This window comes from Corapipo altera, unplaced genomic scaffold (genome assembly GCF_003945725.1).
Source record: "Corapipo altera isolate COAL_440 unplaced genomic scaffold, ASM394572v1 24b, whole genome shotgun sequence".
In the NCBI taxonomy this organism is placed as follows: Eukaryota; Metazoa; Chordata; class Aves; order Passeriformes; family Pipridae; genus Corapipo; species Corapipo altera.
Window position 1 is genome coordinate 14,124,912 of NW_020884888.1, and position 21,823 is coordinate 14,146,734.

Consider the following 21,823-nt stretch of genomic DNA (forward strand, 5'->3'; position numbering starts at 1 on the left):
AGACTCCTTAGGTGGTATAGTCTGCAAGGCACGAATCTTTGTGTTGTCTTTTCTCCTTGAGAGTGATCCTGCGTGCTTTCTCAGAAGCAGCTGCGTTATAGATGGTGTGTCTCCAGACCTCCCGATTTGAGGCTAGAGTAGACCAGTTATGTTGATCCATGTGGCCAAGGCTGAGATGTTGTTTCAGGGAGTCCTTGTATCTTCTCTTCGGGGCTCCTCTCATGCGGCAGCCAGTGGCAAGTTCACCATAAAGCAAGATCTTAGGGAGGCGGTGGTCCTTCATCCTTGAGATGTGCCCTGCCCATCGCAGCTGCGTTCTCAGTTTACATGGCCTCAATACTTGCGATTGCTGCTTGTTCTAGAACAGATGTATTGGTCACATAATCTGACCAGTGGATGTTAAGGATTGTACAGAGACAGCATTGATGGAAGCATTCTAGGAGTCAAAGGTGGTGGTAGTAGATGACCCATGATTCAGATCCATATAAGAGAGTAGACAGCACAGTGGCTCTGTAAACACTGATCTTGGTACTTTTCTTCAAGTGTTTATTTCGCCAAACTCTTTTATGAAGCTTTCCGAAGGCACTGTATGCCTTTGCTAACCTGTTGTCTATCTCCCCATCAACCTTACATCCGAGGAGATGAGGCTGCCTAGGTAATTAAATTGCTGGACTGATTTGAGCTCTGATTCGCCAATGGTGAAATGGGGATGATGGAAGACTTCCTGAGGTGTTGGTTCATAGAGAACTTCTGTCTTCTTTATAGGTTTCCTCCTATACCTTCTCCTTAAACACTGTTTAACTTCAAAGGCGGCAAAAGCCCAGGTCAAGTGCAGCAGGGATGAAGCAGCAAACACTACCATGGTCATCTGGGTCCTGTTCCCATCCCTCCAGTAGCATCTAATCCATTGCAAAAGACTGGACTCCAGAAGCAAACACAGTTCCTACCCTACTAAAGCAAGATACAGTTTTACAGGAGAAAGACATTACTAAGAGCAGTGCTTGACATAAGGCATCCCTCAGTGCAGACTCTTTTCCTTCAGCAAATGAAGTACAAGGCAGGAGTGGAAAGGAAGGTGGAGGAGGACAGCATCTGTCCAGAAACAGAATGGTAATTCTCACCCTCAGTTATTTTTTCTTGAGCTGCATCACAGGACAATGACATACCGAGTTTTTCCCTGCCACTGCCAAGTGCTTTAACAGAAACCACAACCAGGAGCAATAGACAACTCTTTCCTTTGAAAAGGAGACCACTTGGCTGTTCACTGCTCTCCTGTCAGAATTCTCACTCTGCACAGAAACCCAGCTCACAAAGAGACTTTTCTGGTTTGCAACTGCCATTCCAAATTGCACAGGCCTCTTCTCCTGGATCAGCACTCTCCACCATGGTGCACAAGAAGTGTTGCGGCCTATGGAAGTACAGCTTTTGGTACTAGACAACTTCAGAAGTGGTGGTGCACTGGTGGAAACACTCAAGTATCAGTGGGAGGAATCCTGGGGAGACCTGGCCTGAAGGAGCAGTGAGAAGATGGAGGGTGGCCTGGCAACTGACTGTGCACACAGGGATATTGGGCAGCTTTGAAGGCAGCACAACAAGTGCTGCAGGAGTGCCCCTGCCACAAACATGGTCCCTGATGGATGTGAATTAAACACCAATAACTATGGACTAAACCCCTAGACCAAACTTCTAATTCTGCAAATAAGCAAGCAATCATCGATTCCGTGTCCTACTCTGGCTGAAAGGCAACTCTTCCTCCCTCTTAATTAATAGCCTTTTTCAAATTCCAGCAGTCTTCATGTAAACATCCCATCATATAAGCTTATCTCTACTAAGTTAGTAATTCAAGGCCTTTAGACTTATGAGGAAAATAAGTAATGAACCTGTGTGAACAAAAATTATTAGTGTTATTTAGTCGGGTTACAAATACAAGTTATGAGTTGCTATTCAGTAAGTAAATAATTTGTTACTTTTACTGTGTTTGAGTACTCTATCCAAGCACATCGTTTGAGAATTCCCATTTCAAAAGTAGAATTTCACATTTATTGCTACTTTTAGTGCAGAAGTTTGGGCTGGTATTTCTTATATGAGAGAATGCATTACCCTTTGAAGACTAAAAGGGATTGTTAAGTAAAAGCTACCAACCAAAAAAAGCCTTTACAGCTACTGCTGTCAAATTTGAAAGATTATCTTTAGCTTAGACAGCATGATAGTAACACACCTGGTTATATTTTACACCACAAGTATAGACTGGGTAAAGAATGGATTGAGACTAGTCCTGGGGAGGAGGACTTGGTTGTGGACAAAAACCTCAACATGAGCCAGCAACGTGCACTTGCAGCCCAGAAAGCCAAGTGTGTCCTGGGTTGCATCAAAAGCAGCATGGTCAGCAGGGTGAGGGAGGCAACTCTAACCCCCTACTCTGCTCTGGTGAGACCCCCCCTGGAGTACTGTATCCAGCTCTGGGGTTCTCAGCACAGGAAAGATGTGGGTGTGTTGGAGTGAGTACAGAGGAGGGCCACAGGGAGATGATCAGAAGGATGGAGAGTCCTTATATGACAAAAAGCTGAGAGCCTGGAGAAGAGCAGGCTCCAGGGAGACCTTATAGCATCCCCCAGTACATAAAGAGAGCCTGCAAGAAAGCTGGAAAAGGGACTTTTCACAAGGGCCTGTAATGACAGGACAAAGGGAAATGGCTTCAAACTGAAGGAGGGCAGGTTTAGATTAGATATTAGGAAGAAATTCTGTACTGTCAGGGTGGTGAGACACTGAAACAGGTTGTCCAGAGATACTGTGGACTTCCCATCCCTGGAGGTATTCAAGACCAGGTTGGATGGAGCTCTGAGTAACCTCATGTAGTGGAAAGTCCCCTGCCCATGGTAGGGGAGTTGCACTATGACGATTGTTAAGGTCCGTTGCAAACCATTCGGTGACCCTAGACAGGGACAGGATTAATTCTTCATAAAGTTGTGCCAGTAAGGGAGATGTTCAGAAAGTCCCTACTACTTTGTACCTTCTACTGCGTAGAAGTGTAAAACTATCATCATCATTCACAAGTGAAATACAAAAAAAATGCAAAAGTTCAATCACCCAAAAAACAGTGAGTATATAGAACAAGTTTAATTTAGTTTACTCCATAGAGAAATTATAGCTTATTGAATTTTGTTTACTGAATGTTGATTCACATAGAAGAAGAAAAACTCTTGAGGGGGCTTTATCCCTAGTTCTGTAAAGATTCTTGAATGTAGTAAGTACTTGAGGCCTCACAAAAGAGAAAGAGGTGATGTCTATACTAAGTGACCATTCTTGGTAACTTATTCTTCCAAATTAAGTGAAATTTTCAAATTCAAGAAGAATCTTCTTAAAAAAAAACAAGCACAAACAAACAAACAAACAAAAAACCAACCAACCAACCAAAAAGCTAAAACAAAACAAAACAAAAAAACAAATCCAAAAACCAAAACCAACCAACCAACCAAAAACAACACAAAACAAACAAACAAAAAAAAAAAAACAAAAAAAACCAAAACAAAACCACACAGGAATCAATAAAAATAAATGATAGTCAGGTATAATCAGCGCAATTTTTATTTCTAATGGGCAGCCTTAGCTGCAGACAAAAAAATCCAGACTTTGGACAAAGTCTTTAGACTAGGGTTGCTTTCTCTTTTTTTCTTCCATCAGATGTGAAAAAGCATGCACCATCTTCATGATTAAAGCTACTGTTGGGATAAACAAAGGATGTGAACTATAGTCTACAAAGGACCACAGTGAAGCCTCAAAGCTCCCCACCTGCCATGACTCATGCACGCAGAAGACACAGGCCATGAAGATTTGGCACTCATCTTCATGGAGTACACAGCAATCTACATCCCTCATATCTTGACCAAATAGGCAAGACAAATAGCTATTCAGTCCTACATTAAAAAACCCACTTAACACAATGAAGGAAAAAAAAAGTTTTATGAGCAAACTTCAGTTGAACTTCTTCCCCTCCTTTCTGCTATTTCGAGAAACATTGTATAGTCTCCATCAGAAGGGATATGTTCCTACCGGCATTTGCGGTAGACACAGGAGTCTGAGAGCTGATCCAATCCAGCTCAAAATTCCCTCTGAGCACTGACAGTTCTTCAGTCTGGCTGTGTGAAAGGCTGACAGCATCTGCAGCTGACAGCTACTGACAGAGTAACAGAATGAGTGGCCTGGCACACATCCATCTTCTTTTATTTCCCCTGACCCTGTTGATAGGGGGTGCAGTGGGGAAAGTGAGGGAGGATCAAGTCAACATAAAGCTGGACTGATGGGGTCATTCTTCAGAATGAGCCTGAAGCAATGTTCAAATCCATATCCCAAACTGCAAAACAAAATTTACCTTCACAAGGCATGTTTCTGCTACCCTAATCAGTATATTTTTTTTTTTAGTTTTTCCTCTTCCTTCTGAAACTCCATCTTCAGGTATTACTAAGTAACATCCTGCATCCCAGTTTAATTCACTATAATTGTTATCTATGTTGACAGGGTTTCCTTCCTTAAGGGGGTGTTGTGAAGATTACAGTCACAAGACAGCCTGCTACTTCAGCACAGAGAATCAAGGGATATTTTGCAAGCAAAACAAGAAACTCTCTTCAGGGTATGTCTGGGAAGGAGACATATCTGCAGTGAGCCACATGTGGAACAGGAAGCCTAAAGTTCAATATAAACAGCAGCTTCAATCACTACCCCTGGCTCCACTGCTCAGTGATTTAGGCAGAGCTCTTGTCCCCTTCACGCAAAGAACAGTAATCTTTTTTCATATACATATATAACTGTACATAAAACATAGGCTATGGTAGTTTCTTTAACAGGAAAGAAATGGTGTAATGGTGTTCTTCAGAAAGTATAAAGTTGTACAGATATTTAACTAGAAAATTCTGTGGAAAACCTTCCTTTTAAGGATTTTCTCTTGTATTCTGAATACCCAAATCTTGCGTAAAGCAATAGGAATTTTTGGACACACAAGAACTGCCAGTTTTGCCCTTGAAGAAATGGGTTTAAAAAAAAAAAAAGGTAAAGAAAAAAAAAAGCTTTAAAAGAAAGCAAAGTATCATGCTCCAAAAAGTGCACTTAACCTTTTCTTTATGAAAATAGGAGTGACCTGAGAATGGACATAATCTTCCCTCTTTAATCAACAAAGCAAAGATAAAACACCAGAAATAATTACAATTCCTAAGGCAAGTTCTTTCTACATCTGCTTCAGGCTATTTTGGCTGTAGCATCTATGTACTCTAATTATTTTGTGCATTAAATGCCATAAATATCCCTGTTGATTTGTGATCTATTTATGGGTTCCATCATACAGCTGTATTTCATTTGGTTGAGAGGATATTCTGCAAGTAGGACTTGTACACCAATGTATTTCAGAGACAATCACTATTTATGGATAACCAGTGATGCTAACAGCTTTTCCTTATATTATACTTCTATTTTACATCAGTGTCCTATACCTAACCATATCTCTGCAGGAGAGAGGAAGAACATTTGCTTATGATTTACTTTGAAAGCAAGTGACCAATCCTTTAGCTTCATGTGGAAAGAAACTTTGCCGTCCCTTTGTAACACACAAAATACCTTTGTAAGAAAAAAAACCTCAGCAATTTCTTCAGAGACAATACCAGATTAACAGAAATATTTTCTCTCCTTAGGAGTAAGACCCCTCCCCAAATGAGGTTAACTGACTGTACATATAGCACATTCAGTATCTCTCCATTTTGCGTGTGTATTTGGGGTTCTATTGATAGCTGCCATCTGCAAAAGGTATTTTATTTGACTGGCATGCACATAATACATTCGGTTTAGCACATCAGAAAGAGAAGAAGTTAGTATTGAAGAAAAACATACATGTCATAGAAGACACATACAAGTTACATCCACTTACCTGTACTAGTGCGATATGTGCCTGTGTGTGCTGGTTGCAGAGGGTCCCCCTGACTCTGGCTGAGACTCCTCATAGGGGGCTTCTGATAAACTCTGTCTTCGTAAATAGGGTCTATATGGTGTTCTGGAGACTGCAGTGCCCTTAACTCGGAGCCAAGGTGGCTGTGCTGGCTGCTGTAAGATGCCCGAGACCCAGCTGCAAATAGATTTATAAGAGATATTTAAGAGAGAAAAAAATAAGTGACAGTATTAAAAGTTTACTTGAAAGTAGCATTTAAACACAAAAATAGCCCCAAGCAAGACTAAGAAATAAGTGTTTTCAACGTTCAAATAGAAACATCATGCAAGGGTAGCAACAGCTCCACTTAATCACTTCAGTTTCCTTATCCAGCTGCCTGCATCTACACCAAAATCTTATTTCTTCCAAAGTGACTAGATATTTTGGTGAGATAGATATCAGGATACCATCTCTTCTTAAACAGAGACCAAAAAAACTACCATTGTTTCTCAAAAAAAGGCAAAAAAACCTCCCCAACCTAGAAAAGTAGAAGTTATGCAACACAAATATGCCCTCAACTAAACGGGTCCACAGAAGAAACAGGATTGGGGGAGGTAGGAGGGCTGGGGAGAAAAAAGGAGCAGCAGTCAGAACTAGTTTCATATGTAATGCCCAGATCTGAAGATCTACAAAAGAAATAAGCTGAAGTTGATAAACAGATGTAGTTTTACACCAAGGCTGATCTTTTAGTTGCTTCACTAAAGTTCAATAGAATGGTTGTGCCTTATCAACATTTTGCCCTCAACATTTTAAAAAAATTAAATTCCTAAGACTTTCTACAACTTAAATATCCTCTGAGGATGAAAAAATTAAACATGCCTCCTGGAAAAACTTTAAGGATACAGGGTTTTTTTCTTATTCTACTACTAAAATATTTTATATTATAATATTTAAGAAAGAGACTTGTATATTTCCAGCTGTGATTAGTTTTGTCACTTCAATCCTTTTGACACTTAGGTACTTCATCTCTGTGGTCTGTTACCGAGATTCCCAAGGAGAGTCATGGGGATGCCATACAAATATTACAGATTTTGAAGGTAAGTATCAAGCAAGTACACAAGGAACACTTCACAAATGTTAGGTCAACACCACAAAGTGGCAGCATGTTACCTAAATGTTTAGAAAAGCAATCAAAGTTACACCTATTACACCCCTTGCTGATAGTCCTGTGAGGCTGAAATCCAGGATGCGGGTAATGTTCTACTGGTTTAGCTTGCACTGCTCTGACTATTGGTGTAGCCATTCCTGCTGAAAATCTCTGTCACAGTCATTGTGTTGGCAGTGGTTTTGTTGCATAAACAGACACTAAATACTTTTAAAATGCAAAACACAGATATAAAATAAGGTGTGATAGCAACATAGGATAGAAATGAGAAAGATATACAGACACAACATTACTTAAACTTTAATACAAATTGTCTGGAGGAAAAGAACAATTTACTCCATTTCCTTCTTTCTAATCAGCTTGTGCCATATATGTGTATTCTTCTGAATTTTTCAATGTTTATGTATGTTTTCAGTGGAATGCCCTATTTGCATATTTTTCCCTTCAAACATTTTTCAGACTGACTTGCCCTTAGCACACTGCTGAAAGTAATTCTGTTGTTCCCCTTACTAGAAAGTCTGCCAAGAATCCCTAAGACATATTTTATCTATAACTACAGCAATTATCCAGAAAGTTGATATTGCTATTACAGAATTAAATTCTTCATGGTCTACATTTTCAAAACGTTCTTTAACCCTGCACCCTTGAGACTGAGTCTCAGAATACTTGAACAGTTCCCATCAAATTCTAGTATCCTTCAGAGTGGCCTAAAAAACAGCCTGTTATGATCATGTCCAAATTTCAATGCATACTTAGTTCAATCTGTATCCAGAGGAAAAAAAACAGAAAAATTAAGGGCAATATTTCAGACATTGAACAACATCTGGACCAATGAACCAGACTTCCTACAGAGTAAAGAATTACACACCCATTTAAAAGTACTACAATTCTTCTGTCCACTTACAAATTAACAATGCTTTTTGGAACAACAGATTTTTTTTCTTAATCCTGCTTCCTGTGAGCTGAAAGATTTTTCCCATTGAACTTAGTGGCAGTATAACTCAGATATTAACATGTTTTCAAACAGTGGTAGTAATTTTATGGTGAAGTAGGCTTAATTCAACCTCCTTCATACTCTACCAACAGTTCTGAATCTGCAAGTGCTCATACTAGTCTAACACTAAATTGAAGCTTAGTATTAGTTTATTATGCCAATATTAAAAAGAGGTTTATTTGCAAACTGCATGTGTGATTAAGACTATAACACTACTGTGCTAAGCAGTAAACATATATATATAACCAGAGAAACTTTTTGATCAAAACACATTACAGTTCAAGCAAACAACACAAGGAAGATGCGACAAATATTAAAGAAAACATAACTTGCCCAAAACCAGTTAAGTGGCAACCTAAAAATAACTTGAAGCCATCTGAATAACAAGGTTATGGCTGAACATCCCCCCCAAAAGTTTCAAAGAGTTAAAACTCTATCAGGGAATAACTGACACTATTCCTCTAACATTTCAAGAAAATGAAGATTTCAACAGGTAACTAAAATATTTTCATTTTAAATACAAACCCACTTTTAAATTTCAGAAATTTAGGCCATCAGAACATGAGTACACTTTTTAAAGCATGTCTCTTAAACATGTTCAATTTCAAGCAAAACTGATACTTTCCCGTGAGCAGTTTTAACACGCTACTTCCAAATTATCAGATATCAATATTAATATACTATTAATATCAATACTAACAACCTTTGAAGTTCTTAAATCTAGTTTAAAAAAAAAAACAACCAAAAACAGAAGACATAAAAAGACGTATCACCATTATAATTTTTAATGTGTCTATTAAGGTTGTATTTAAACAAACTAGAATAGCAAGTTTGTTTTGGTTAAAATTTCTTTTCCATTGCTCATAAAGTTTTTCCATATATTAATTTATTCAAGTCTCAACTGAGGAGCAAAAGGTTTTTATTGTGCATTTTCTTTAGATATTAAAATCAACTAACCAATAGCTGTTATACCAACAGTTGTCTTTGTTGCTAGTGCTGTATTGTACCCAGGAAAGGTCACGCAGGTAACTTATGGATTTCAGAAAACTGCATCCCACCTCAACCACACACACAGCCCTCCACCATATGCTGCTGCTTTACAAGACACTGGAAAAACAGTTAAGATAATTGATCAAAATAAAGACCATGCATTTAAAGAACTGACATACTGAGAAGGAGAGAGAGGTATAACACGCCCCTGCCTGTATCTTGCATTAGCAGCAAACAGCTCCACCCTTTCCTATCTGGAGCTGCAAGCTGATCTGTATCATTAGCTTCAAAAATACTTGCATTGATGCAGTCTAAAGATCACAGAGGTTGGATAAGCAACAAAGTCAGAATGGAAAAGCAGCAATCAATATATTACTAGAAAGCAATAAACATCTATTTACAAGGCCCACGAGCCCTCTCATACTCAGGGAGGCTGAGAAGTGTTTTCCCTAAACCTAGAGGCACCATAAACGCATGGCTCACCCCAAACTGTGCTTGTCCAAACCCTGTTCTCAACCAGCTGCCTTCCCATACACTGCACTTCTCTGGGTTGCTTGAAATCAAAGCAGTGATGCCACACACATTTCTCCTACATATTCTGAAAATGGATTTGTCCCCACTCCCTGGCCAACTTGCCCTAACAGTAATGCTATTTTTCCCTTGGAGAAGTATAAGACATCAAGCTCATTCACAGACAAGTCTACTTTTAAATTCAAAGACAATTCATTATTAAATTTTCAGTCCCGCAAGTTGTTAACTACAGATGATGTATCTAACATCAGAGTAGACCCAGAACTTTTATGAGTCATGCAAAAAAGTGGGTTTTTTTTTCTCCCTTCTAGATTAATAAAAAAAACCAACAAGCAAACAAATCTAAAACCATTGAGAGGATCTAAACAGTTATATAGGGGTTCAAGTTACCATCTGATAATTAATTCCTCCAATAGTCCAATCTTGTTTGATAAAACACTGAGAAATTATTTGATTGCAATCCTAGAGATGCATCACAGCAGAAGGTATAAAGAAGATCGTAAGGCTATAAAACAGCTGCCAGTCAGGTGAATTGGATTAGGACAACGATGATAACCTAGAACTGGCCAGACGAAAAATACACTCTCTTACATGCGGTGGTATTTGCTCCCTTTTTACATTCAGGAGTGGCAATAGAAAGAACCCATGAAGAGTGCAGTCCTACCTAATTGGATCAGTAAATCACATCTCCATGTTTTACACTTAAAACCCATCACCCTGCTAGCTAGAGGTTTCCATGTTATTCAGATAATACCTTCCTCAGCAGCATAGTGAAACAGTTATTTCCTAGGAAAACACTCCTTTTTGATGAAGTTTCACTTTCCAAAGGAACATAAATACTGCAATCAGACAGGCGTAACATAAGAGAAATACATAAAATAATCCCTAATTGCTCTTCAGAGCTTGTGCAGGCCATCAAGGAAATAAATAAAATAATGAGAATAAATTCTCATCTAGGGAACTGTCACAAAAGACACATTTGAATGACACTGCTAATCTGACAGTTTGGGTCAATGAAGTAGACCATTCTATTGGCAGCATTTGTCATTTCAAGGAACTAAAGACATTAGAACTACTCAAACGAATGGATTCAGAGGCATTTACAGATGCTTTAAGAAAGCCTGAACAGTTTTTACTTTTGCTCTTTGTGAAAGCCTTTACAACAAGTCGGCCTGCCCTGTAGCAGCCCTAAGAAGAAACCCTACACGATGCTCTCTAAACATCTCTAATAGCAGGATCATACAGTACTCCTCCAGGATTGAAGAGCTCATTGGAAGCATGAAACATGCAAGTGATCATCTCAACATTAAGAAAAATATTCAGATAAACCATTCAGTCCTAATTTAAAAACCCTCCGTTATAAAATACATTGATCAAGAGTCCTGCTAAGCATCTTCTTTTATGTCTGTGGTAGAGGAATATCATTCATGATACACTAGCTGAAGATGAAGCTCAACAACTGTTCTATGACCACTTATCAGTAATGTGTTTACACAATTTAACTTACCTTTGTTGCAACAAAGGACCTTTCAACACACAGTAGAACTCTGGCTATTTGAGGCTCTAAGAATCAAAATCAGACTCTGAACACACTACAACACTTTGCACTCAGAAGGTATAACTTCCTAACAAAGAGGATTGACTATCCACAACTGGCTGCATCACTTGTTAATTTTAAATATAATGACAGTTTTGCTTAGATCACAAGTTTTAAAAAAAAAACCAAACAAAAAGCCAACGAAAACCAAACAAAAAAACCAACCTCAGACAATGGTAAAACTGCAATAAGCCCATCATTGAGATAAGGTACTGCAGGCACAGAAGCTAAAAGGGAATCACAGCAGTTTTATGGTTTTGGTATGTTGCATGGTTTTTGGAGGACTGAGAGAACTTTTTGATTCAAATAGCACATCAGGGCTGAAAACCCTATTTGACGTAAGTTTCTCTTAGATGCTTGCCCTGAAATGCCACTGTCCTTATTAAATAAATAAATACAGTAGATCAGGTCATAGTTTCACTGTAATTCTGAAAAAGCAACATGTGAGAAAGAGGATATGAATAGCAGGATTTTTACTCTGAACTCACATGTAGTGAAACCTGTTCTACAGACACTAACCTCTTTTAATTTACATAGTAAAGGACTTGATGGGAACACAAGTGCAAAATTAGAAGCGAACAGGGGGAGAAGGAGAGTCAAGCATTCACAGCTCGAGGTTTGATACTTTTTTTAATGCCAGAAATTTATGCAGAAACATCTCCAAAGTGCCTCTCTGAATACATGCATCTTCTACGCACAACACTGGAAAAAGAAAGTATGATCTACAACAAATATTACTACAAATAAAACTAATAAAACTTAGGCAATGGGAATATAACAGTCCTGTGTGATGAAAATTACTACAGCAAAGAGAAGCAAACACTTCTAACCCAAGTACTGAAAGTGAATACAAATTGTTAAGACATGACAGATGGTTAAATTAACCAGTAAGACATGACAGGCCATATGGCAGTACCAGCTAATGCACACCTTGGGTACGTCAGCTTGTGCCCCTACATACCAAAGATCTGCATTCACTAGAACCAGAATACAGTCTGTAGTGAATTCTTTTCAAATAGGTTTAGATTTTTTTAAACACAGAATTCTCACCTGCTTAGATTTTTACATACACAAAACTTATCAATTTTTTCTTTGCCCAAATATTGAAATTAAAGATTAACTAATGAAAGTTAAGAATTAAAATTAATGTCTCTCTTTATATTCTTTTTCCATTTTCACTACACCATTCTCTCTGTGACTTGAGATTATTTGTACAAATACAGAAGGAAATAATGCTATCTCTGAACTGACTAATTACACATGATGTCTTTCAACTTATGTTCAACTCTGGATGTCTGAAAAAAACCCATGGATATGCTACTTTGGGATCCTTGGTCCACACCGTAGGAGATCACCACAAAATAAGTATGTGCTGCAACATTCAAGCCCCCAGAACTGAAGGAAAATGCTTGCCACACCTGTCAGTATTTTAGACTGCTTTTTTCCCCAGGTTTTCTACTTAAAAGATTAGTGTAATACGATGTATGGTCTGGAATGTTTCTTGCAAACTATAACTGCACTGTCAAACCTATTAGAAGTGTCACCGTCAGGATACTTCCACTTCAGCTCACACTGTGGAATTTCCCAGACATAATTTGTCCATTAACCAGATTAAGTATCTTAGGAAAGTCTCCTCAAAACAGATTGGCTTTGGCTGCTTAAGGGACACTGCAAAACCAGTGTCTGACCTAGGGCTAGCACTTTTCACATCAGTGCTAAAAATAAAGAAAGGAAGAAGGAAAAAAAAAGATTACGCTTTTTTAAGTGTAATAATAAACTTTAAAAATCATTTGACAAAGCTTACTATGTCTTAAAAGAAGTGTCTGGATAATTTTTATCCCATTTAAACTTGTTTTTAATCAAATATTGAAATAATTACAATCCTAAGCATATTTAAAAGAGAAATAAAGCTAAAAATATGTCCTTACACTGTCCATAATTTTAGCCATGCAATATGACTTTACTACAAAGTACTATATCAGGTATTATAATTCTAAAAATCTAGGGAAAACAGAAAACCCACACCATACATTTGTGCTTCCTACCAAGCATTTTCTTCTTTCTGCTACTGTCCTCATTCTGTTGAAAAGCATTCACCTGCTTAAAACATTTTATCAAAACTAAATTGTTAGTGGAAGAAGAGAAGTGTGACTGGGAGCAAAGAGATAAGAGGCAAAGATAGCCAGGAAGAAACAGCAGATTAAATGTGACAGACAAGTTCAGGGAGATAATTCCCATTTCATTTCTCATCTAGGGAACTGTCACTGAAGAAAGAACGAAAAACAAAAACTCCCCCAAACCAACTACTACCACACAGCAACAACAACTTGCCTTCAGCAAGGAAAGAACTGATAGATTTTTTTTTTTTTTTTAACTATTAATGGAATGATCACATGGGATGTTGCTTTAGTTTTGATTTTGTTTTTTTTTTTCCACTCCTGTCTCTTAAGCTCTGCCTCTTCCACGGTCCACAACCCTGCCAATTTTATAAAAATGGAAAAGAAGTCCTGTGCATGAATGGGAACAGATACTGGTATCTGGTGATACAAATCACTGTTCCTAACTTTCCTGCTCACTAAGCACTTTGACTGAGGGTTGAGTGCCTCAGCAACAAGATGATGTTACTAAGCAACACTGCCAAGCAGCCTCCATAAGCTGTTTGGATAGTTCACCCCAGGTTCACGACAACTGAAAACAATATCAAACCTTCGTAGCAGAAGAGAACTTTGAAGTTTCACTAAACATCTTGATCTTAGAAAAGATAAAAGTCTATTATTTCACATTTTGAACTGTAAAATCTTGTGTTAGACCATGGGCTCTATGCTAATAATGCTGGTGCAATAGATTCAACTTAGCAAGTAAAGGAAAGAAATAGTAGTGTATTTGGTGACATGTGTCCCAAAAGCAAATATCCAGGAAAAAATCCTTCTAAAGGATATTCTGTGAAACCCTACAGTGAATGCTTCTCTGACAAGAATTGTAAATCAAAGGGAAGAGCAGCGCATCCTTTATTCCCAAAGCAAGGTCTTCCTTGCTCCCCTGAGGCACAAGGCTGTACCAGAACGTAAACCTGGGGACCCAGTTTCTGCTCCTTAAGCAGCAGGGTAGGGTAAACATCCAAAACCCCATACATCTTTGTAGAGCTAGCGACCACTTCCAGCAGCATGAGCAATTTACTAAAAAATGCTGCTGCCTCCAGCAAAACAAATCAAGCACTATTGCACTAATACCTGCCAGTGAAAACTTAATTTCCTGATCATGTTTAACACTGTGGAAAAGCACAGCATCTAAAAAACCAGCAACTCTCAACCCTTCCCCCAAACTGAATATCAGTTCAGTCAACCTTAAATGGAGCAAGTTCTCACAGCAGTTCTGGTGCAGGGGGAAGGGGAAAGCCTTTCCACATCAGCTCCTCGCTGCAGACAGAACAGAAAAGAATATCTAGAGCTTAAATTCAACTGGAAGTGAAAGTCTCGAGATTTTCAGAGACCTTGACAAGGAAGGTGCTTTGCGGAACAGTGGTTCCCAAAGGGACAAAAAGTCACTGTGCAACACTGTGGAAAAGGTAACACCAGAAAGTAAAACTCAGTTGCGTAATGAAGTGTCAAGTCTGCCCAACTACAGTATTCCTCAACTGGCTTTTGCTGGGAAATCTGAATTTTTTACCTAATTGTACTGTCATTCCTGGTAGTACACAGTTCCAACAAGCAGTTTCTTGCAAACAGGGAAGAGGCAAATAGATAGTTCCAATGAATCCTGACTATACATGAGTCTTTTATAAAGTATTAATTTATCATGAATAAACCTATGTTCCAGTCTGATTGATAGGGTTGAAATCCAAGATATCACACCAGGGGTTTGCTCACAGAAGAGTGTTTGCAACCTATCTTTTGTAATTCCTTTTACTACAAGACTGCATATTATTAGATGTGTGAACAATATTAACTTTTAGAAATTTTATCGGTAACACTTTGTACTCAAACTTGCCTTTCACTAAGAGAATAGAGAAAAGCATCAGGTAGTATTTGTTCTTTTATGTAAAGTTATCTTCGATAGAACATTAAACACTTTCTCCTCCCAGCACCTGTCTCCTCTTCAGTGAAAGTCTGCTTGCAGTTCTCAGTTCCTAGAATTCACCAAGACATGAGATATAAGTCTGTGACATTCCAGGAAAAAAAAAATGGAGTTCATTATCTTTGTATTTTTCTCAATGCCACATTCAAGAAAGGGGAGATATATCTGGATATTCTGTAACACACTGTTTTACTCATCAAGTTTTCATTATTCATTTGAGACTCATTGTATTTAAAATATGAGAGTTAAAACACGTAGCTTTTATTAAATGTATAGATAATCAATTTGAATACAATCTAACTAAAGAATTTATTTATGCCTGTAAAAAAGTTTACACCAGCAATTATCCACTCTTCCAATTATGCTCAAGAGATTATCATACCATTATCCAAGCTGGTTTTAGGTTGTTTCCATTATGTACACATTGAGACCTCTGTTAAAACACTTAAAATAATCTCCTATTATTCAAATCATTATAATCTAAAGCAATTCTAACAGGCTTGCTCTAAATAAAAGAAATGCTGAGTGAAGAGACAAAGAAAAGGAATACTGTTACCACCATGACATGAGTAGCTTAAGGACTTAGGCAAATTTTATGCTGGAATAATCACTGTATCCCATAAAATAAAGGTTTCTCTTTTAATTCATTATGCTTACTAATAAAGCAATCACAAAATAGCATGCATTTAGTATCTGACTCCCAAAAATTCAAATATCTCACCCAAATCCTTCCACAATAAGCAGCAAGCAAAGGAAGAAATGGATGGCTACAGGGTTTTTTGTTTGTTTGTTTGTTTGTTTTTTTAGCAGGATCTTAAAGAAAAAGAAACAAACCCAGCAAAACAGATTTAGCAATATGCTGTTAAATCTCACAGATTCAGATTAACCCTGAAAGGCACGGCAAGGAAAGGACCGCAAATTGAAACAGTCCTGTCACTGGAGGAGAGAGCTCATACTGAAACAAAATGGCCATGACAAATGCTGCAGGAGACAAATGGTGAAAGAAAGTCAGTGGCAAAAGGAAACCAGATCAAAGATAAGGAACATAAGAAATGTGTTCACAGCAGTTTACAATAAACCACTGGAAATGTTCAGCTTCAAGATGGAATTTAAAAGTAATTTCAATTAGAAGGATGTTAGTCCAAAGGCGGCAAGCACTTGAGCCATTCTGAACTGTCACTTAGTTCCTAGTTATTCCTAAATGCAAATCGACACAATTTGCATGCCAAATGGATGTCTCACCTGTGAAGCCAACAATTCCATGACCATATGGCTGGTTGAAGACATGTGCATCAAGTTTTGCCTGATTTTACAAAAGCAGTCCAAAATCTACTGCAGACTGAAAAAAGCAGTGACATCACAACTTCGAGAAACTTTAGAGAAAAAAAGATTTTCAACTAAGATGGTTAATTCTTGAACTCCTGGACTCACAAGATAGGATCTTAAGCTGGGCAGGACACAAATTAGATCACTTTGGAAGAGACTGCTCTGTTACATTCAGTATTAGCTTGATTCTTGCCAAACACAGCTCAAGATGCAACACAGACAAGGATGACATGAGCTAGACAGAAACTCCAACTTCAGATTGGAAGAAATGCAAAATTTCGATGAATAAAACTTGAAAACTTTGAAGCTGGCTCAGAGACCAGACAAAGTGCAATTGTGGCTCAAGGGTCATTATATTCAATAGGGTTACCGGTTTCAAATCTTTTGAGGGAAAACAGAGGAGCACTAGCTCACAAAGATCCTGCAGTCAAACACATAATGGTTGGTTAGTCAAAGCCCTAAAAGCAAAGACAGATGGTGAAAAAAAGCCGCTCAGAAGACACCCTTTTGCTCTCATTCCCTCCTGCCTTGGTCAAAGATGAAGGTGTGGATTGGAAGGAACCTTAAGGATCATCTAGTTCCAATCCCATCACCATGGGCAGGGATGTGCTATCCTAAAACCTGCCAGGGGCTCAAATAATCTTGTCTTTTCAGCAGTCTTAGTGCATAACCTCTGTTTAATAAGAGCAGCTATGCAACCTAGCAGCCTTTCCTCTGCTAAGAAAAGACGGAAACATAGTAAGTCAGGTCTATGTACAACAAGCTTCTTTATTGCTTGATCATTCATGCAGGACAGTTCAGAAGAGAAGGCAGCTGGAAAGAGGCTCTCTTGCCTACAGAGGGTCACAGTTGTATATAGTTCACCATACAGGACAAAGTCCTAACTCTATATAACACTCCCAGTTTTGCTTGTTTTGTGATTAGGTCATGAAATATTCTCTTATGTTCCCAAAACAGGTGGCTGAGATGTGCTGTACTCAAGTAGGTCACCCGTGTCTTTTCCTACTCTTGTTTGAAGCCAAAGATACAGAATACATAACTAGCTATTAGGTGCATTATTACCTTGGCTCCAATTCTATTCTTTCCCTCCAATCTGTAAAACCCTTTCTACACAGGATTTATCTTCCTCTCTTTGCAAAATGCCTCCTAATATTCCATTATCAAGAAGTTTCCTTGGCTTATTTCACTGTTTTGTGTCAAGATAATAAAATGAAAAAGTATTTTTCAAGTGGTCAAAAGAGTCCTCCTTGTGGGACTTTCTTACTTGCACCCTTCCTTTCCATTACTTCCATCTTCAAAATGGCAAACTGACAATGCTCCTTTACCCAGGTCCCTGCCTAACTTCCATCTTGAAAGAATATCCATCTTCTCCAGTTTAACATTTCCCAAGTGGCATTACAGAAAATGTGTGCTCAAAGCCCTGACAGGAAATAGAAAGACGTCAGATATAATCTAAGAAAAGGTCAGTAAGCAGGTTATTCCAGTATAATCTGTTTTTGGAGAACTCATGTTGCAAATTATTCCATTAACCATTTACTACTTTCATGTCTTATATTATCCTTTCTATGAGGTTTTTTTTGTAATGTCCAAAAAGGACTGTTATTAGCTGGTCTCCAATTTTTCATTTACTCAGTTCTCCCTTTCTTCAGGGTATATTAGCCTTAAACATGCAAAGGGCTGTCACCTGTCTCCCTCCACCTTTTTCCTCCCCCCCTCCTCCCCCCCCATATCTGAAAGAGTCGAACTCAGCCTCCTTTGCAAACCATGTTCCCAGGACTTTAAAGAGCCCATGACACCTTTTGGTGAACAAATGTGAACACGACTGTATCTCTGCTGAACCAGGATGCTCAGGGAAGTTGTGGGTTGGGGAAAGACCCCATGGAGAGGTGTCATTTTGCTCTCCAGTCACAGGAAATCTCCCCCAGTATCAGAGGGTCATAGCTCCTTCTCCCCCCTTCCTTTCCTCACAGGCAACACTCCTGTAACCCAGTGACAACTTTAGTTCTATGATCAAAAGGTTTTACTGCCTGAGAGTAGCAGAGGTAGTTAGTTGATAAAAGGGATGGTTTGCACCTAGGGTGGACAGGGAGAGTAAGGGAAGATATAGACATACACCATAGAGGAAGTAAATATAGAAAAACAACTGCAAAAATTTCCTCAGTAAGGGAAGGGTTGCCCAAGATCTAAAACCACTTGTATTCAAACTAATACACCACTTTTCTATTACAGAATCATAGATGATTTAGATTGAGAGAGATCTTAAAGATCATCTAGTTTCAACTCTCTGTCATGGGCAGGGACACTATTCTTCACTTACACACTGTAAGTTGCAACTTGATGCACTTATTAAAAATCTATGTGATCTGACTAGCAGTTTCATATGCCGTGCCTTATAATTGTAAGATTAGTCATCACTTGGTCCTCCTCATTTCAGCATATTAAATTCTGACTTTTGCTTCTAACCACTTATGATAATGTACAGTTCCATGAATTCATTATCATTAGACAATATCTCTGTCCTCTCCAATACCACTTTTATATAAAAACAACTATTCTGTTCTGGGTCAATATCTAGGTGAATCAAATTTGACCCTACGATTATGGAAAAATTGCCTCACTTATCTCCCATGATTGCTCATAGAGCAAATTTGGTCCAGCGTAGTTTCTGGAAGCTGCCACCACTGAAAGGAAATACGTTTTACATATGGGCACTCTGCATCTAACATGGGCAGAAATGGGCATCTCCCCACCCAAGTTCTGACCTTAAATAAAGAGAAACTTTCTCAACTGCTCATTTTGCAATCTTCTTCCTTCCACAGTTAATTACTTACTTTTGATCAAAGGCACTTTCACTGTTTTAAAGAGGTGTGTGCACACAAAAAATCATAAAGCTATTAGATAACCCAACAAATGAATGCTTACATCACTGATGAGCCACATACTGAGTTTCTAGATCTCAGCCACTCCATCTACTGCAAACAGTTTCTGTGCAACAGCAATTGGAAAGGATATGTTTTCCACCACAGTAAAAACGAAGGGCATGTTTTCACTTCTCTTAAATACCTGAACACCAAGATGGACCAAAGATTTCTGTACTTTTTATCAATAGTTTTGCAATAAACATTTCCAGGCTATTGGATAAGGCCTTACAACAGGGTTTCAGATCCTGAGGAAGCTACAGCTTTCACATGGGTCTTCCTTCCCCAGTGCACAAGCAAGACAAGCACAGTCATCCCAAGTCAGATCATACAGCACAAGAAAAAATTTTCACTGATGCCACAAAAGCCTAAGTATCAGAAATTTGATAGAAGGTGACCTTGTCCTTGTCTTATACTCCCTACCCCATACAACAGCACTCCCTTCTGCTCTGAAAAAGCGAGTTTGAGGCCAAAGACAGAATCGCACTCCTGGTAAATGAAGTGGACAACAGGTACATGAGGACACCACTGAGATCTGAAGACAAAAATGGGGGGCTAACAGGTACAGACAAGACTCAGCCTCACTGGCATGCCCTTAAGACCCAAAAGTTTAGACATATAATTGCTTATGAGGCCCTAGTCCCTTCCTAAAATCTCATATACTAAATGAAATACAAAATCAACATAACCAAGATACGGCTATATGAACTGGAGTGCCAACACTGGTTAATGTATTTCCATTGCTTTAATGTAAGTTCCATAAAAATGAGGTTCCCAAAACATTGTTCTTTGACTTCACATATTCCATTGGATTTCAAGAGCCAAGAAAATCTGACAGACAATTTCCAGCTCCTTGGATTAACCATCCTTCTGCTAGGGACACACTCTTCTCTGCTAGGTTTTTGCCCAGCTTCACTTCCTTCTTGTGCGCCTGCTCATCAGGTATATAATATACAACCAGAGACGTTTTAAATGCTGCTCTGATGCTTAAGAAATTCCTTCAAGTGACTTACATGCTTACATTTGAATCCTGGCCTTCTTAGGAACACTGATAAACTTCAGGACCAGAGGCCAGAAGTCACGTGAGTGGTTACAAGTAGCAGCACATGCCTCAGTACGCCCCAGAAGCATACTCACCTCAAAGGCCAGAAACAGACACTGCCAGCCAGTTTCCCAGTCATTCAGTTAAAATACTTGCAGATTCACAGGAGTTGAATCTACTTTCAGCAATGTTTCAGACTGGTACTCTTCGCCTAAAACCTAGTTAGTTTGCAATAGTCTTTGATTTCACACCCCTCTGGAAGACCATCAGGAGAATCAGTCAAAAGATTTCCGATATCAAGAACGGGAGGCAAGGGAAAGGTTGAGGTCAGTGCAAGAACAGGAGCCAAGTTTAGACATATTTCTACTGTTTGCTCACACTGGAAACCAAAGTTCATGTTTCATTAGCTGAAAGATATATCCATGCACATGGGGTCTCTGTATTTGGCTCTTATCAATTATTCCTCTCCCACAAGCAGATGATTTCATGTAAGCTAGATCTGAAACATACAGGAACAAAAATCATGGAAATAATAAGATATTTCAAAGGCATTCACCTTATTCCTTCTGGTTTTTTGCTGTACACTGTCAATTCTGGATACCTTGTCCAACTTGGAATTGAGTACCATTGTAAATGTTTCAGTTATAACAATTAGAAACATACTTATCACTGAAGATATAAATGGAACTAGCGGCAAAGAAAAGCTAAGTAAACAATGAGTTGTGTATTTGTATCAACTCCAAACCAACATCAGTATAGCTAATTTCAGGTTACAATGTGGAAACAAGCAACTTTGTATCAGAAAGACACCAAATTCTAAGTCTCTGATTAATATCTGAAATAGTACTTCATATTACTCAAAATCTTATGTTTGGATTTCTTGTCTGAAAGAAAGTCTCAGAACAAACAAGAGTGGAATGAGAAAAAAAATCCTAGGACTGCAGAGTCTGTCCCAGAACAAAAGAGCATTAACAGTGTTCCCATGTGTAAAGCCTCTGACAGCAGATAAAGGAATTTTCCAGCTAATAAAAACAAAGAAAAAAAAATTAGAAAAAAATCTGTGGAAAACTACTTTGGTTAAAATTAATGAAGTAATTTGGTTCTCTCCATAAAAGAGATACTCACAGGATTCTGTAAAAATACAAAACAGCTACAGGAAACAACTGAGTGTCCTTTTTGTTATGATCAATCATATAGATAGTTGAAATCCTGCAGCTTATCTTAATGCCAGAAGAATCCAAATATTTCTCTTCCTTAAATGCCCAGAGAAGTACAATG

The 21,823-nt window shown here is 38.4% G+C and overlaps 1 protein-coding gene across 14 annotated transcripts in view; it reads right to left on the minus strand.

Moving 5' to 3' along the window:
• Window positions 1-21,823, minus strand: part of CTNND2 (catenin delta 2) — a 631,505-nt gene that overhangs the window by 237,095 nt on the left and 372,587 nt on the right. For all 14 annotated transcript variants that reach the window (XR_003527693.1, XM_027643865.1, XM_027643864.1 and 11 more), the window contains one exon: window positions 5,912-6,106. Coding sequence is in view for 13 of the 14 variants with exons in the window: in XM_027643865.1 (XP_027499666.1) it covers window positions 5,912-6,106 (195 nt within the window). In the remaining variant the exon portion in view is untranslated. The remainder of the gene's footprint in view (window positions 1-5,911; window positions 6,107-21,823) is intronic.